This window comes from Schistocerca nitens, chromosome 6 (assembly GCF_023898315.1).
Source record: "Schistocerca nitens isolate TAMUIC-IGC-003100 chromosome 6, iqSchNite1.1, whole genome shotgun sequence".
NCBI lineage: Eukaryota > Metazoa > Arthropoda > Insecta > Orthoptera > Acrididae > Schistocerca > Schistocerca nitens.
In genome coordinates this window covers 447,196,349-447,213,660 of record NC_064619.1, presented here as the reverse complement: position 1 = coordinate 447,213,660, position 17,312 = coordinate 447,196,349, and the positions used below count along the sequence as shown (strand labels likewise).

Sequence of the window (17,312 nt, the reverse complement as noted above, 5' to 3'; positions counted from 1 at the left end):
GAGCACGTCTCTGCTCGTGTATTGCGTCACGGCATGCCTCATTCCACCAAGGAACTTGAGGGTGCCGGGGCAAAGTGGAAGTACATGGTATTGAACATTCCACAGCTGTAAGAATAACTTCCGTAACATGAGTGACCTGATTGTCGATACCAGGAAACTGACTGACATTAATTGTTGCTAGAGAGGAGAAATGTGTCCAACTGGCTTGGGAAAACTACCAGAGTCTCAAGCAAATAGATGGCAGTCATGGCTGTAATTGAAGGACACAAGGAAAAATGGTCACTAGAGTGTGTATTAGCATGAGCAAACCTTACAAAGGGTCAAGCTAGCCGAACAGTACCAGCCGAAAGGTCCAAATGAGAGCAGGTTGACATGGAGACAGACAAAAATGTAGGTTCCCCAGTGCTGAGGCTAACAGTATTTGCTTGGTGGAAGAGGTCAATGAAGAGGGAGCCTCTGGGACAAGGACACAGAGTTCCTCAAAGCGGGTGGTAGGCACTGAAGTCCCCAACCAGCAAATAGGGGTGAGTGAGAGCTGACCAAGGAGATCGGCTCTTGCCATTGGTGTGGATGATGGAATGTATATGGTACAGAGAGAGAGAGGGTGATCCAGAAAGGGAAAGACACACAGTGACAGCTTGGAAGGAAGTATGTAAGTGGATCAGGTGATAAGGGATAGCATCATGGAGAAGAATCATGTTCCCTGTTGTGCCGGAATGCCAGTAACAGAGGTGTGATCAATCTGGACTGATTGGAAATGAGGGAAGACAAAGCAATCATGGGGATGTAGCCTTCTTTTCTGAAGACAGATGACCGGGGAGTAGGATCGTACGAGGACTGACTGTTCATCCCAAATGGAGCGTATTCCACAGATATTCCAATGGATAATTGACATAAGGTGGATGAAAAGAGGAAAAATCTCACCACAGTTGCCATCAACTCGGCAACTGCTGAGAGCTGCTGGCGTAGAATGGTATTCAGCCAGAGGCACAAGATCCTGATCCATAGGTTGTTTGGGGACAGCTCCTGCAGCCAGTGATCGGCTGGTTGATCGGCCACCAGCGGTGTATCTCGGCGACACGGAAGACAGCCGAGGGCGGCTACCGCTGGTTGGCGCTGTAGAAGAGACACGCTGTGGCGGAGGAGGAGAGGAACTGTGTTTCTTCTGAGCCTTCTTGGAAGCAGGATGTTGAGATGAAGGAGGAGTGGAGGGTTGCGAGTTCTGGGTACGTAAAAAATCTTTATGAGTAGGCCCTTTTTTGGAAGTCCGGGCATCGGATTTGGGGGGGCTGTGATTTGGCAGGAGCCAATGAAGGTTGAGCCTTAGAGTGAGCGTGTGATAGTGGGGAGGTGGAAAGGGCGATGTTTGGGCTGGCCGATCCGATGACCGTGGTACTAAAGGTGAGATCGCAAATCTGCGTGGCCACCTCCTTAGTAGGTCGAGGAGAGATGAGGATAGTGCTATATTTACCCACTGAGAGCACAGTGGGATTTATACTGGCGAATAACTTATGAGCTGCAAAGGTAGACACGTTTTCCTTCACTCGGATTTCCTGAATAATTTGTTCATCTTTAAAAATATGAAAATCTCCAGAAGAAGCTGCATGGTCGCCCATGCAGTTCATGCAGCAAGGGGATGGGGGTGGACAATCACCCTCATGGTCATCCCTGTCACGGGTAACGCATTTGGCCATATTGGAACACAACAGGCTGGTAAGATTAAACCTCGGACACAGAAAGCAACGCGTGAGGTTGGGGATATAATGGGTGAACTGAAATTATCTCATATCCCGCTTTAATGTTCAATGGAAGTTTAACTCTGTCAAATGTCAAGAAGAGAGTAAGGGTCGGTACCAATTCCTTTTCAAACCTTTTCATTACTCGATGTACAGCCATTACTCCCTGATCAGACAGGTAATTTTTAATGTCCTCATTTGATAATCCGTCGAGTGATTAAGTATAAACCACCCCACACAATGAGTTTAATGTACGGTGCACTTCCACCTGGACAGGGAAGATGTGTAGCAGTGTAGTTTGAAGCAATTTTTGTGTCTGTATGACACTGTCTGTTTCTAACAACAAGGTGCCATTTTGTAACCAGAAACAAGAATTTACACGACCTGCAATTGCACTGAAACCTTTCTTTATAATGAAAGTGTTTACTGTTGAGAAGTTGTGACCTTCGTCAGACCAAGAAACAACTAGCAACTTCGGCATTGAGGGAGGAATTTGCTGGGGCTGAGACTCATCTAGCTTTCTTTTGTGGGGAGACGTTGAAGTAGAAGAAACCATTGCAAAACTATCCCCCATGATTACCAGTGTCTCCGATGGCGCGCCGTTCCTAGTGGGGGCCCACCCTCTGCGGGCACTCACGCCTTAGGTGATTACCCACACGTCCCGAGAAATGGACGGAGAGCCCAATCAGCATATTCAGAAGGTACCAGCTCAAGTAATCACCCCTACCTGGGCCTGGCCTTTACCAGGGGATATATACATATCCTACTTGTCTACCCAGGGCAGGGAATTATGCGTTACCCCATCACCAGCTACGCATGGGTCGGCCTTCAGACACACACAGGGATGAAAGAAAAGAAAAAGCAAGGAACAAAGAAAAGGAAAGAAGAGAAGAATTCTCAAATGCTGCAGCAGGGAATAACCTAACGAGAACAATCAAGGAAAAGAGAAGGACAAAGTAATGATAGAGACTTTCCATTATAGAGATAAAAGAAGAGAAACCATGTCATACAGTCACAAGTGTGTCTCCAGAGGTACGTGCAAAACATACTCTCAAAGAGAGGGAGAAGGTAAAGGGAGGAAGGATCGAGGACAGGGAGGGATGTGGAACGGGAAGGTATGCAGCCCGCAAAGGAAAGAGAGCTGCACCAGATCGGGGTCCCATGCTCGCCACGTATGTTTCCGCAAACAAATTGTGGAGCCTCTTGGGGGGGGGGGGGGGGGCATTGGAAGAAGTTACCTTTTTAAGACATATTAGCAGTGAAAGAGTCAAGACTGATACGAGGTTGATACAGGCAGTATTGGAATTTCTAATAATACTGGTGCCATCTTTTTTAGAGTTAGGGAATTATTATAGAAAATAATCTGTAGAGGTGATTTCGTATATATTAAGACCAAGGAAATAGGAGGGAGTACTTTATATTTTTGTTACGACATACATGTTGTTTAGAAGCACAAGGGATAAGCATACCAGTTGAAGGTGTCGATAGGAGAAAAGAGTTTTTTCACATTATATGTAGTGTTATAGTTCGAAATTCATTTGTGTGTAAGCAATGTATTTTAGGGTTGAGTTTCCTTTTGTGTGTCTACTAGATGGCAGACCTTTCATAGGGGAGGAAGGGAGGGGAATGATGGGAGTTCTGTTCCCAACTGCCATGAGTTGAAGGAAGGATTAGAAGAGTCCTTATACTGTCAGTTTTGCACTACTTCAGACTACGTTTTACAAGGCAAGAGTAAGTAGCACTCACACGCCATCTTTGGGCACTGAAGCTCACCCTAAACACTTGGGAAATTCATATGAGGTGAGATGTTTAGAAGCTGTATTTATGGAATTACAGAGGGAATTGAAGGAAATGACATACCAATGGAAATGAGGAGTCAGTACATTAAGTTGCACCAGCTGTATGAGGGATTGCAAGGACAAACAGATAGTGGAAGTAGTGCCATGCAAGGTACCGTGATGTAAGTGGAGTTGGTTAGAAACAGATTGTCTGTTACTCACTACGGTTCTGAGGACTGCAGATGTCAGTGATTTCTGGGAATTAAATGGTACGAAAAGGAGAGTGAGGCAGTGAGGAGGAATAAGGCCTTTATGGAATGGCATGCTACACAGTTAACCATTTTGGAACTTGTGGTATTTAACTGCACATGGGTATTACGAAGGTGAGCAATGGGGATAACTCACAGTAAAGATGACAGTAAATACTTTGAACAGGGACACAGAAGTTATACAGACCTGGGTGGTGCATACGGGCCCTAGAACTTTGGAGGTGCAATTGTTCTTGCTTAAAGCAGAAGGTCGGGTTTGTCAATGTGACACCCTGGAGCTGAGATCCTATTGTCAGCAAGCTGGTTTGCACTGGGTTTACAGAATAAACAGTAACAAAGTTGTAGAAGCAAAGCTGTAGAAGCGAACTGCTACAAGCATGGTAAGCTTGTTGGAGCTAAATGTGTGGAGCTGTAAGGGAGTGGAATAACTATTAATAGGACAGACTGTGACATAACAGGGGAGACCTTTCACCTGTCAGGCTCTGTTACAGGGGAAACCAAGTTGAACACTACGCAGCCCTCAGTTGTACTGGGTGGAGAAGCCACTAGTGATCCTTCCAGTGAGAAATCTGACCTACCTGTATGAAGTGTTGGATCTTAACCTCATCCAATCCTTAAACCAGCTAATACACTTGCAAGAAGTATGTGTTTCGGTGGAGCAAATGCTTTTGTATGTAAAGCACTATCAAGAGCAGCAGCAGCAGCAGCACACACTCAAGATCTTAAGCATCACAACAATAGGCACTGTGTTTGTTGACTCTGTTTTGCACAGACTTCGTCTATCTTAAGCAGAGTGCTACCCATCAATGTGATCTTCCAGTACTCTCAGATACTACTGGTCTGGTTAACCATTTGTACATGGGAAGGTATAAGGAATGCAAAAGGCTACATATCTAATCAACTGCAATTCAAAAAACAAGGAACCTCGAGTAGCAATGAGACAAGCATTGTTGCTTACAGGACAAGATGTCATAAGAGCATGATGAGGGGATATTTATTTAATTAGTTGTTTAAATTTTTTTTTTTTTTTTTTGGGAGGGGGGGGGGGGTGTTTACATCACTTAAAAGACAGCTCGAACAAGAACAGAGGTTTTATGTAACAGCACAAGGATGGATGGACAAGGCATTGGGCTGGGCACTGTAGATGAAATGTGTCCCACCTTCAGAGCTTTGTTGCTTAATGTAACAGGAAAACAGTAAGTAATGTATGTCATGAAGCTGTATGTGAAACTTCTGTTGCACACTCATCACAGGTTCAGACCTGAGGTCTGGATCTTCCCAAAGAGGAGAGTTATGAAATGCAGTAACTAAATTTTGGGTGTTACTGAATTAAAAGCAATTCCACTGCAGCTGTGTGTGAGGCGAGCAGGCATGCACAGAGGTGCTGATACGTAATTTTATAAGTGAGGCTGTTCGTACATCTCAATGTGGCCGGGCCAAGCTGCACAATCAAGATGACACTGCAGAAAGGCCGGGCCATTAGAAGCCGTCCTGCTCCATACCAAGGAGACACAGGGTGCTTGTTCTGAACATGCCCGGAAGCAATGTATCGGCACTACAAGTGTGCTATTAACCACTATAAACACCCTCTGGTTCTAGCACAGTTATGCACATTCTGGCAGCACCCTCTGTGGCATCTGGTCTACCCAAGTTTCCACCATGCTACAGACCAGCCAGCAGCAGACACCAACCTGGGCAGCCAGCTCCACCCCACCAGCTCACTGTTATAAGTCCGCACTCACAGATTTTGACTCACACAATGGACAAGCCATCCCCCAGGCTCCGAGGCAGCACCGAACTTCTGCCTTGCACGTCAAAGTCACAGCCAGGGTGGTACTACCACTATCCTTCAGCACCAGGGCGGCTCCAAACCCGATAGTGAACGTCTATGAGAATTCAGAGGATGTAAGCGTCATTGGCACTGCTCACTCAGGGCCACCTAGTGCCAACTCGGGCACATGCTGCTCAATGGGATAAACAGTAACAGCAAAGCAGGACACAGACGTTAAATGGCCATTCCACTGGTGTGACTTCTCATATCATCAGTGCCGCCAGTGGACCGTGCAGCTACAGGAGGTGTATCCGGGGGCACTGCAGCACTCTGAGGTGTCACTCAAGATGAAATAAAGTATATTTTATCTTGCAGTAGAGATTTCTTAGCTACTCCCAGCCACCACTGCCACTTCCATAACCTGCCACTCCACTACCTCTACACCACACTGGGCCCACTCACTCTGGGTTGCTGTATTATGAAAAATTAAGAATGCTATCTTCAATCACAATCATCAGTACAGTATGAAGTTAGAACATACTAATTCCAATACTAATGAAGGCATTTACTGTATGGCGTGCATATAACAAATGCATCATTTGTCGTGCTTGTATATATTAACACGAGTGAACTACAGCGGGATAGAATGAGTGGTAGAAGCCAACATGGGGAAAGATCAGTTTGGGTTCCACAGAAATGTAAGAACACATGAAGCAATACTGTCTCCGCAACTGATCTTACACTATAGTTTTATAGCATTTCATGCTTTTGCTAATGCTGACTGGGAATTTCTGGCACTGTCTGTGATAAAATAGAGGAAGCAAAACACTACCCACAAGCTGTACAAATACCAGGTTGTGGCTAGAGGAATCTGATGATGGGAAGGGGAAGGAGTAATTGAGGAGACAATGAGACAGGATTACATTCTCCCACTTTATTGTATTCTACCTGAACAATGAGTGAGCAATAAAGGGAACCAAGGAAAAATTTGGAAAGAGAATTAAATTTCAGGGAGAAGAAATAAAAACTTTTAAGTCTCTGCTGATGACACTGCAATTCTGCCAGAGATGGCAAATAACTTTGAAGGATCTATTGAATAGAGTTGGTAGCTTCTTACAAAGAAAGTTATATGATGAACATCAACAAAAGAACAAGGGTAATGGAGTCTACTCGAATCATTTATGCTGGGGGAAACAGCTTACGAAATGAAACAAAGTAGGAAATGAGTTTTGCTATATGGGCAACAAAATAAATGGTAGAAGTAGCTAGGATATTAAATGTAAACTGGCAATAGCAAGAAGGGTTTTTCAGAGAAAGAAAGAAATGTTGACATTAAATGTAAATTTGAGGGTTTACAAAGTCTTCCATGAAAGTATTTGTCTGGAGCGTAGCTTGATATGGTAGCAAAACAGTACAAACAATAAAAGAACAGAATCTTTTGAAATTTGGTGCCACAGAAGAACACCAAAAATTGGACAACAAGTAGATCAAGTAACTAATGCAGAATACCAAATCACATAGTGCAGAGAAGATTTTCGGGGTCAATTTCACTGAGATAAGGGATAAGTTGATAGTCCCACGCATCTAGGAATAGTTAATTGTGGCATAATCTTAGAGCAAGGCCGAGGCTCAAATACTGTACGCAGGTTTGAAGTGATATAGGGTGCAGTAGCTATGGAGATATGAAACATCTTACACAAGATATACTGATGTGGATGGCAGCGTCACACACACACACACACACACACACACACACACACACACACACACACACACACACATATTCCACGTGGGAAAACAAAGATGATGTGACTTACCAAACGAAAGCACTGGCAGGTCAATAGACACACAAACAAACACAAACATACACACAAAATTCTAGCTTTCGCAACCAACGGTTGCTTCGTCAGGAAAGAGGGAAGGAGAGGGAAAGACGAAAGGATGTGGGTTTTAAGGGAGAGGGTAAGGAGTCATTCCGATCCCGGGAGCGGAAAGACTTACCTTAGGTGGAAAAAAGGACAGGTATACACTCGCACACACACCCATATCCAACCGCACATACACAGACACAAGCAGACGTTTGTAAAGGCAAAGAGTTTCGGCAGAGATGTCAGTCGAGGCGGAAGTGCAGAGGCAAAGATGATGTTGAATGACAGGTATATATATATATATATATATATATATATATATATATATATATATATATATATATACTCTGCTGGAAATATCACTTTGCCACGAAGAAAAATGATCCTAATCCTACTCCTAATGATCCAACTCCCCAAGACACTATCCAAATTGAACCCTGCCTGGAACAGTTCCGTCCTCCGTCAAAGCAGGACCCACCTCCAGTCCTGTAACCCGGAAGGTGTACACGATCAAAGGCACAGCCACGTGTGAAAGCACCCACGTGATCTACCAACTGACCTGCCTACACTGTGACGCATTCTATGTGGGAATGACCAGCAACAAACTGTCCATACGCATGAATGGACACAGGCAGACAGTGTTTGTTGGTAATGAGGATCACCCCGTGGCTAAACATGCCTTGGTGCACGGCCAGCACATATTGGCACAGTGTTACACCGTCCGGGTTATCTGGATACTTCCCACCAACACCAACCTATCCGAACTCCAGAGATGGGAACTTGCTCTTCAATATATCCTCTCTTCCCGTTACCCACCAGGCCTCAATCTCCGCTAATTCCAAGTTGCCGCCACTCATACCTGTCATTCAACAACATCTTTGCCTCTGCACTTCCGCCTCGACTGACATCTCTGCCCAAACTCTTTGTCTTTAAATATGTCTGTGTGTGTGTGTGGGGGGGGGGGGGGCGCGCGCGCGAGCGAGCAAGTGTATACCCGTCCTTTTTTCCCCCTAAGGTAAGTCTTTCCGCTCCCGGGATTGGAATGACTCCTTACCCTCTCCCTTAAAACCCACATCCTTTCGTCTTTCCCTCTTTCCTGATGAGGCAACAGTTTGTTGAGAAAGCTTGAATTTTGTGTGTATGTTTGTGTGTCTGTCGACCTGCCAGCACTTTCATTTGGTAAGTCACATCATCTTTGTTTTTAGATATATTTTTCCTACGTGGAATGTTTCCCTCTATTATAATCATATCATTAATTTGAACCCAACAATTACGTTTGTTATTGTCGCTGTTGCATTTCGAAATCTTTCCTGTCGTCTTATTTTCTCTTTCTATTTTATTTTCTCTTTCTGTTTTTACCAGTAGTCTCACTTTGTATTCACCTTTCCCTTTTTACCGTACTCTACTATACAATTTTATCCCGCCTATATATACTCAATAATACGTAACCCACTTCCAAACCATAACCAAAAAAAATTTATTTTCCGCTTTCAACACTACCGCTGCTATAAAATCCACCGTTTCTAGTTCAATACCAGCTGCTTTCACGTATTAAACAACCATTTTGGCTAGTTCTAATAACTTTCACTTTATTTCCACTTCCGTTTTTCGCACATCACCGATCATTTTTAGCCGCTCCCCACAGGTTTTAATGTCATTATTTCTTCGTCAGACAATTGTTAGCCCCATTTTCGTAATCTTTCACCACAACACCACTCCTTTTAATACATTTACACATTTTTTCGAAATTTTCCCGAATTTCTCCGTCCTTTAACGTGTTTTAGTGGCAACACAACCACCTAACCTTTATGCACATCGTTGTCTACCAACCTAAGTTCACCACAGGATCAACTTAACCAACACTTTTTCGCCTTTTTTCATACCAGATCTCCAGCTGCTTTCTAGTTCACCTTTATCTCTCCCCATATATTTTTATCTTTCATTTTCATTTCAACCTCATGTTACACTTTCCACCTTCTAATACCATGTCATCCTCACAACACCCCCACAACGACCCCATTAAGTTTTATTTACATTCCCTCCGCAAACATTCCCTCGCCCTAGCCCAATTATGCTCCCATATTTTATTTTCTCAGGCTTGTCTGACATTTGGCATTAGCCCCAAAGGCCTCACACTTAAAGTTCACATCTCTGGCTACAACCCTTCTTTCCATCAGTTCCTATACCAGTTCCAAACTGAACAATCCATTGCCCTCACCCACCTAATCCTTCACCTACACATCAACTCAGCCAACGAACACACCCGTCAACTCCTATCCTTAATAAAAGTCCTCAATCTTTCCTCTCCCATATCCACACCGGCTATTCAGAGCATCCTCCTACAGGCCAACCGCAAATTAGAACAGCATGCCACCCTTCACCTCAAAAAACTATCCAATCTCCTGGTTTCCCACCTCCGGAGAGGCAACTCACTCACCCTTCACAACCTTTCCAGCAAACCTCAACCACCTCTCATTGCACACAAACCCAGTCTCTCCCATCTACTCAATCTCCCACTTCCAGCTCCACTCCCTCCAAAACCTCAAAATTCCAATCAACACAATCTGGAACCACAACACCCTAATTCAGTAGTTAACCTTTCCTCCAAACCTCTCTCCCAATCCGAAACCTCTGTCCTATCCAAAGGCCTCACCTTCAGCCCCACTCCCAGATTCAACCAAACACCCCTCATCAAAGATTTACTGTCCTACACTCGTACTCTCTGCTGGAAGCATCACTTTGCCACGAAGAAAAATGATCCTTATCCTACTCCTAATGATCCAACTCCCCAAGACACTATCCAAATTGAACCCTGCCTGGAACAGTTCCGTCCTCCGTCACAGCGGGACCCACCTCCTCTTCCTCAAAATCACCCTCTCCAAACCTTCCAGGAATTTCTGACTTCCAGCCTTGCATCTCAATCCTTCTTAAAAAACCTTAATCCTACTCCCAACATCACCACTGCTGAAGCCCAAGCTATTCGTGATCTGAAGGCTGACCGATCCATCGTCATTCTTCCGGCGGACAAGGGTTCCACGACTGTGGTACTTGATCGTCGGGAGTATGTGGCTGAGGGACTGCGTCAGCTTTCAGACAACACCACATACAAAGTTTACGAAGGTAGCCCCATTCCTGATGTCCAGGCGGAGCTTCAAGGAATCCTCAGAACCTTAGGCCCCCTACAAAACCTTTCACCTGACTCCATCAACCTCCTGACCACACCGACACACCGCACCCCTACCTTCTACCTTCTTCCCAAAATTCATAAACCCAACCATCCCGGCCGCCCCATTGTAGCTGGTTACCAAGCCCCCACAGAGTGTATCTCTGCCTACATAGATCAACACCTTCAACCCATTACATGCAGTCTCCCATCCTTCATCAAAGACACCAACCACTTTCTCGAATGCCTGGAATCCTTACCCAATCTGTTACCCCCAGAAACCATCCTTGTAACCATTGATGCCACTTCCTTATACACAAATATTCCACACGTCCAGGGCCTCTCCCTCTATTATACAAAAACAAAGCTGATGTGACTTACCAAACGAAAGCGCTGGCACGTCGATAGACACACAAACAGACACAAACATACACACAAAATTCAAGCTTTCGCAACAAACTGTTGCCTCATCAGGAAAGAGGGAAGGAGAGGGAAAGACGAAAGGATGTGGGTTTTAAGGGACAGGGTAAGGAGTCATTCCAATCCCGGGAGCGGGAGCGGAAAGACTTACCTTAGGGGGAAAAAAGGACGGGTATACACTCGCGCGCGCGCACACACACACACACACACACACACACACACACACACACACACACACACACACACACACACACACACACACACGTGTGTGTGTGTGTGTGTGTGTGTGTGTGTGTGTGTGTGTGTGTGTGTGTGTGCGTGCGTGCGTGCGTGCGCGAGTGTATACCCGTCCTTTTTTCCCCCTAAGGTAAGTCTTTCCGCTCCCGGGATTGGAATGACTCCTCACCCTCTCCCTTAAAACCCACATCCTTTCGTCTTTCCCTCTCCTTCCCTCTTTCCTGATGAGGCAACAGTTTGTTGCGAAAGCTTGAATTTTGTGTGTATGTTTGTGTCTGTTTGTGTGTCTATCGACGTGCCAGCGCTTTCGTTTGGTAAGTCACATCATCTTTGTTTTTAGATATATTTTTCCCATGTGGAATGTTTCCCTATATATATATATATATATATATATATTGTTTAACCTGAAGTTGGAAAAACTTCACATACGTTTGGTATTGTTATTTATTGCTACTTATAAAACAGCCAAATGGAGACAAAAATCATACAATTTTCCTCTAGAATGGGGAGAAAACCTTTTATGCTGAGAAGTCATCTTAAAAAGACCAAAGATGCCTGATAAAAAACGAAGTCACTTATCAGAGAACAATAGACCTTTCTGCTTCTGGACGTAGTGGTAGTCTGTGTGTCTCCTCTAGTAGCTCCTGCTGGTGTGACTGTGGAACTGGAAGACTCTCCCGGGGATGGTGGAGACACTGCCGCTACCGGAGGTGCCACTGTTGTTCTGCTCGGTGCCGTTTTGTTACCCGCACCCACCGTGCGAGACTTTGCACCCCGCCATGTCTGTAAAAACAGTTCCAGAGCATTACATTGTTGCAGCTGTATTCCACACATATCAAGGTCTGTCAAAAAAAAAAAAAAAAAAAAAAAAAAAAAAAAAAAAAAAAAAAAAAAAAAAAAAAAAAGGCATTTTAATGCACAATGATGGACGCAAAAATTGTCTGCACGAAAGCCATTGTTTCAACATCTTACTAAATCATAACTAATGTTAACTTCTAGTTTAATAGTAGACAATACTTCCACTTACGTATCTCTTTTGTACACTCTGAGATAAAAAGAAGTGGGTCAATAATGTTTACAATGCATACACCAATACTTGGTTCCATCCTGTTCCCAGTTTTGCGGAAAACAACGCTCTTTCATACGAGTTACCTAATCTTTGTGGCTCCAGTGAATTGTAAAAACACAAATATTCCCCCTCCCTCTCAAATTGTGTTAAGATACTGTTTTATTGTGTCATCAGGTTCACACTTTTAATGTCCTTTAATACAATCTGTTGTCTCTGGCTTCTCTTTCTGTTCCGTTCTCTTTACCATGCCTCCTGAAGCTAGTCATACACTAACGGTGAGCACGCAATGTGAAAACCTAAATTCCTGACCCCCAGAAAATCTGGACTCTGTAATTTTAGTACGATGTACATGGCTAGGAAATTAATCAACAGAGCATTTGCACACAATGAAAAAATGTTGAGGAGAAAAAATCTATCAGACAATGAAGCATGTCTGTCATGGATCTTACGGTTGCTGGAGAAAAAGTACTTGGCACAACAATATTACTGAATGTGGAAATGCAAGTAGTAGTATTTTAACATAACGTGTGGAATTTTTATACTGTTAGGTGCACCTAATAAAGCAACACTATTAAGACTAAGCAAAAAACTTATGGCAGCCTTGGACTTGTCAGTCTGCTGGAAACCTCACCGTCACAAGAGTAATCCATTTCCCTGATTCCACAGAAATTTACACACTTGACACACACAACAACTGAATCTTGTAAGTAGTAGCATGCACTATGACTTTAAGGAAGATCTAGGACCTTACACTTGTACAATTTCATCATTTATAACAGGATGATATGGGGCAGAACTTCTTGGATGAATGTCATATTCTGCTTTATTAAGGTGCCTCAGTACTGGAAACATTTTATTTGTTCAACTGTGTCCTGTTCTAATCTTACAGGTGTCTTACTTTGCTCTATATGAATGAAATACCCTTATTTCAAAAAGTTTTATCTGGAAAGTAATGTCATCAACAGTTCTGTTCTGACGCCTGTAATGGTTGGAGCACACCACCCATGCTAGTTAACAGGTGACATTAACTTCCTAACACAACCAATCTGTTTCTGTCGAGCTAACCAGAGTGTCAGTACTTCTCCCTACGCGAACTTGTCAAGTTCACTGCTTAAATATTTCCAGTGATTGAAACATCTGGAAACAAATGTCTGTCAAAACAACAGATGTTTCGGTGGCATATAAACATTTTTGAAAGTCGGGGATGAAGTCAACGACAAAATTTGCTCTGGATGCCCTACGACGTTGAAACATGAAGACGGTGTGACTTGGGTGCGTGAACTTTTGAACACAGACTGTGGAATATGCATCTGTCTGACAGCACCCAGATTATGGTATATACAAAACCATGATCAACAGGATTGTAACTTAACAACTGTACATCAAGAAAGTGTGTTCAAACCTGGTCTTAAAAATACTTGCAGAACTGAAGCTGTGAGGATGGGGCGTGAGTCGTGCTTGGGTAGCTCATATGGTAGAGCACTTGCCCGCAGAAGGCAAAGGTCCCGAGTACGAGTCTCGGTCCAGCACACAGTTTTGATCTGTGAAGAAGTTTCATATCAGCGCACACTCCGCTGCAGAGTGAAAATCTCATTCTACTAATGATATGATCGACCATGAATTTGAACTTGCTGAACAGACTGTTAATTTTGTCTTTTATGGGGAATTGTTCAGAAGACGGAAACTAAACAGTCACAGATGCCAGACTACACATAGCCAATTCTTGAACTCTCCAACAGGACAAGACGCCCAGCGACACCATTTCCTTGATGAGGGACTATCTGGTGAAAAACAGAATGGCAATGGTATCCCCCCACCCCTCCCACAGTTCTGAACACACTCCATCAGACTTTTTCCCAGTTCAGAACACTCTTGAAAGGACACCAGTTTGGGAATATTGACAATGTGAAAGTTGTTGTCATCCATTCTCTAGAGGTTGTTGCAATCCTGACCTCCTGGGGGTGTAAAACACTTTGAAATCTTACTGGCAACAATGTGCTCATACAACAGGGTCTTATTTCAAAGAATTTTTATGCACTGTAGCATTCTGCTCATAAATATTAATTTTAATGGTCTCAGTGGCATTACTTTCCAGATCAACTTTGTGTTATTAATTCCAGTGGCATTCTCTTGACATGCTGCACTCAGACTTAATTCTGTTCTTTGGAAGTTCACCTTCCGACAAAAGTACCACATGTCATCAGTGAATTTCCATTGACAGACACTTTTGTTTCCTTCAGAACCTTCTTTTACAACATACAATGAATAAGGTGGGAAATAGGCAATATCCTTATCTGACTCCTCTGCCTGCTACATATTCATTTCATATCTTTTCTCCAATTTGTACTTTTAATTCTTGGCCCAAGTATAGGTTCTCAATTATTCTCTCTCTCTCTCTCTCTCTCTCTCTCTCTCCCTCCCCCCCCTCCCCCTACTCAACTACTTTTTTACTTAAAATCTCTAAGATCTGGTCCCATTGTCCTCCTCCAAACGGACGGAGACAGGAAGAGCAGCTGGCCATTCTCTACCACCAACACTGCCCAATACCGTAATTAACATGTCGATCTTTTGATGGTAGGGAATAAGGCCAGAAAGAAGAAGGAGAAGAAAAGAAAAAGAATTATGATAATTATATCAAACCCGAAGAGCACAAATGGCAAACCATAAGTGGAAGTATGAAATGGAACTATTGAACAAGAAAGAATTAAACTACAAATGAAGTAATTCCCACAAATATTAAAGAAATTTTAAAAAGAGTAAACATGGCCACAAAGCCAGCCCCCCCCCCCCTTTCCCTCAACCCCCAACTGATGCCGCCTAACACTGAAGTTCAACCACAATACTGTATGGGTATGTGGCCTTTTGCTGCAACCAACCCACAACACGGGTCAAACGCGTGGGTGATCATGCTTCCAGGAAATGCAAGACTGGCGGAAAGGAACTGTCACACTGCACACACTGGGGTGGAAAACATGTAGAGAGATGGCACATATGCAAATAATACCAGTGTTCGCTCAGCACAAAGCAAGCGGAAGAGTTTCAAAGTCAGAAGCATCGAAAAGTCCCCAAAGATGGAGAGAGAAGAAGGCACCGACTGGGCACCCCTCCAGGCACCTGCTGGGGAAAGTGGCGTCAACACGGTGCACCCAAGCAAAGGTCGGGAAAGCACCTGTGCCACCCAGCAGTCTGGGCCACAGATGACAGCAGAGGAGGAGGAAAGCCGTAACTGCCTCGTAGCTCAATGTTCACCTGTGAGCCCTGGAAGTGTTGGGCAAGCAAAGGAGCCACAGCTACGCATCAGTACAAGCACTGCATCTGGCCAGAGAGGACGCTGTGCAGCATGTTGCAAAAGGATAAATGATGGGGGAGAGGGGGGGGGGGCTCCAGACTACAATGAGATCAAACAATATCCGCACACTACAAGAACAAGGCTGCGGAAGAGAACTCCATTATAGCAGAATTGTGGAAGCTTGTATCTGAAGGAACAACTGGTCTGCATTAAACTATAGCCAAACATATACAAGAAAGAAGGCCTACAAAATGAATGGTAATTAATCTTGATTCATCCTCTATACAAGAAAGAAAATATTGCAGAGGTGAATGATTATAATAATTATTGTGGCACCTCACTACTCCCAGTAACATGCACGATCCTATCACTATATATCCTATGTTGAGCACACACTGGGAGATTTTCAAGTAGGATTCCAAAAAGGTCTGTTGACAGAAGAACAAATACATATCCCAAAAACATTAACAAAATGTTATATGCTGATCTCCACAATCAGGTCCAGAGGCCTGTACATTGTGGAGCAGCCACTGTGTCATCCTCAACTACATTGCACCAAGAGAATGGAGAGGCCTGGATTTAGCACAGCATCCTCCCGGCTGTTGTTGGCTTTCCAGACCTTTGAGCCACTATCTCTGAATCAATTAGGTCTTCAGTGGCATCATGAGGCCAAGTGTAACCATTCCAGCCCCCCCCCCCCTGCCCCCCCCCCCAAAAAAAGGTCTCTGGCATTACCAGAAATTGAATCCGGGTCCTGCACACGGCAGTGAGCTATGCTGTCCTCTCACCTCTTCCCCTCCCAATCATTTTTTTCAAAATTTTATAATGATGTTAACACTACACAAACAAATCATGAAAACATAAAACAAAATCATTTTATGAATTATTGTGTATATTGTAACACATTCAGCTTCAGTCCTAAATATAGAAAGTTGTTATCAACTCTGGAGATGAAGTATTGCAACATAAAATGAAAATAAGTAATTCTTCTTTGTTTTGTGGGTAAGTTGAAACATATTCTAATTAACTTTTATTCTTTTCCTATCTTCTGTTTATATATAGTTAGTCACATGTTTGTTATATATTGTAAGTCTCAAGAAATTCACAAACATTTCCTCATAAATTTTATTTTCCATTAAGCTGCAATGCAGTGTAGTGATGTACAGGCTAAAATCTTCCTCTCTGTCATACAGAGTGTTGCACATCCTTTAAACCAGTTCACAGCAGTGTGTTTTGTGGCTGGTTAACGATCATCTGGATTCAGAAAACCTGCTGGCAGTATAGTTTTGGGAGCCATTCTTTTTATACTTGCTGACTTCTGCCTGACAACATGCCAGATTTCAGTTACTTTTTTATACACGAATCTGTGTTATTCGCTGTTGATGAAATTATAAGGTGCCTGCAAGGGTGAGTCTTTAAAGTGGATATCATAAAGTCTTGAGTTGGTCAGAGCTCTCCTGTTAATTCCTTTATATCAGTTGCCTTCACATTTGATAGCAGATTCTGGGAGCTGATATTTTTTTCACATGGCTTTCTAATTGTAGACTGGCAATTTTAGTTCTGTCACATCTGTACTTTCGTTTTCCATTAATTTAAGATATATTTCCTTTTCCTCTGTCACATTCCTTGCTAGAATATTCGCCTGCATATAACTGAACTTTCATTAAAAATGCCTGAGATGGTGAAATCCAGTTGGGACACGTTGCACAATT

At 43.5% G+C, this 17,312-nt stretch overlaps 1 protein-coding gene across 8 annotated transcripts in view; it reads right to left on the bottom strand.

Annotated features, from left to right (window-relative positions):
* LOC126262221 (uncharacterized) overlaps window positions 1–17,312 on the bottom strand; it is a 499,774-nt gene that overhangs the window by 161,104 nt on the left and 321,358 nt on the right. For all 8 annotated transcript variants that reach the window (XM_049958664.1, XM_049958660.1, XM_049958662.1 and 5 more), the window contains one exon: window positions 11,837–12,025. In XM_049958664.1, coding sequence (XP_049814621.1) covers window positions 11,837–12,025 — 189 coding nt within the window. The remainder of the gene's footprint in view (window positions 1–11,836; window positions 12,026–17,312) is intronic.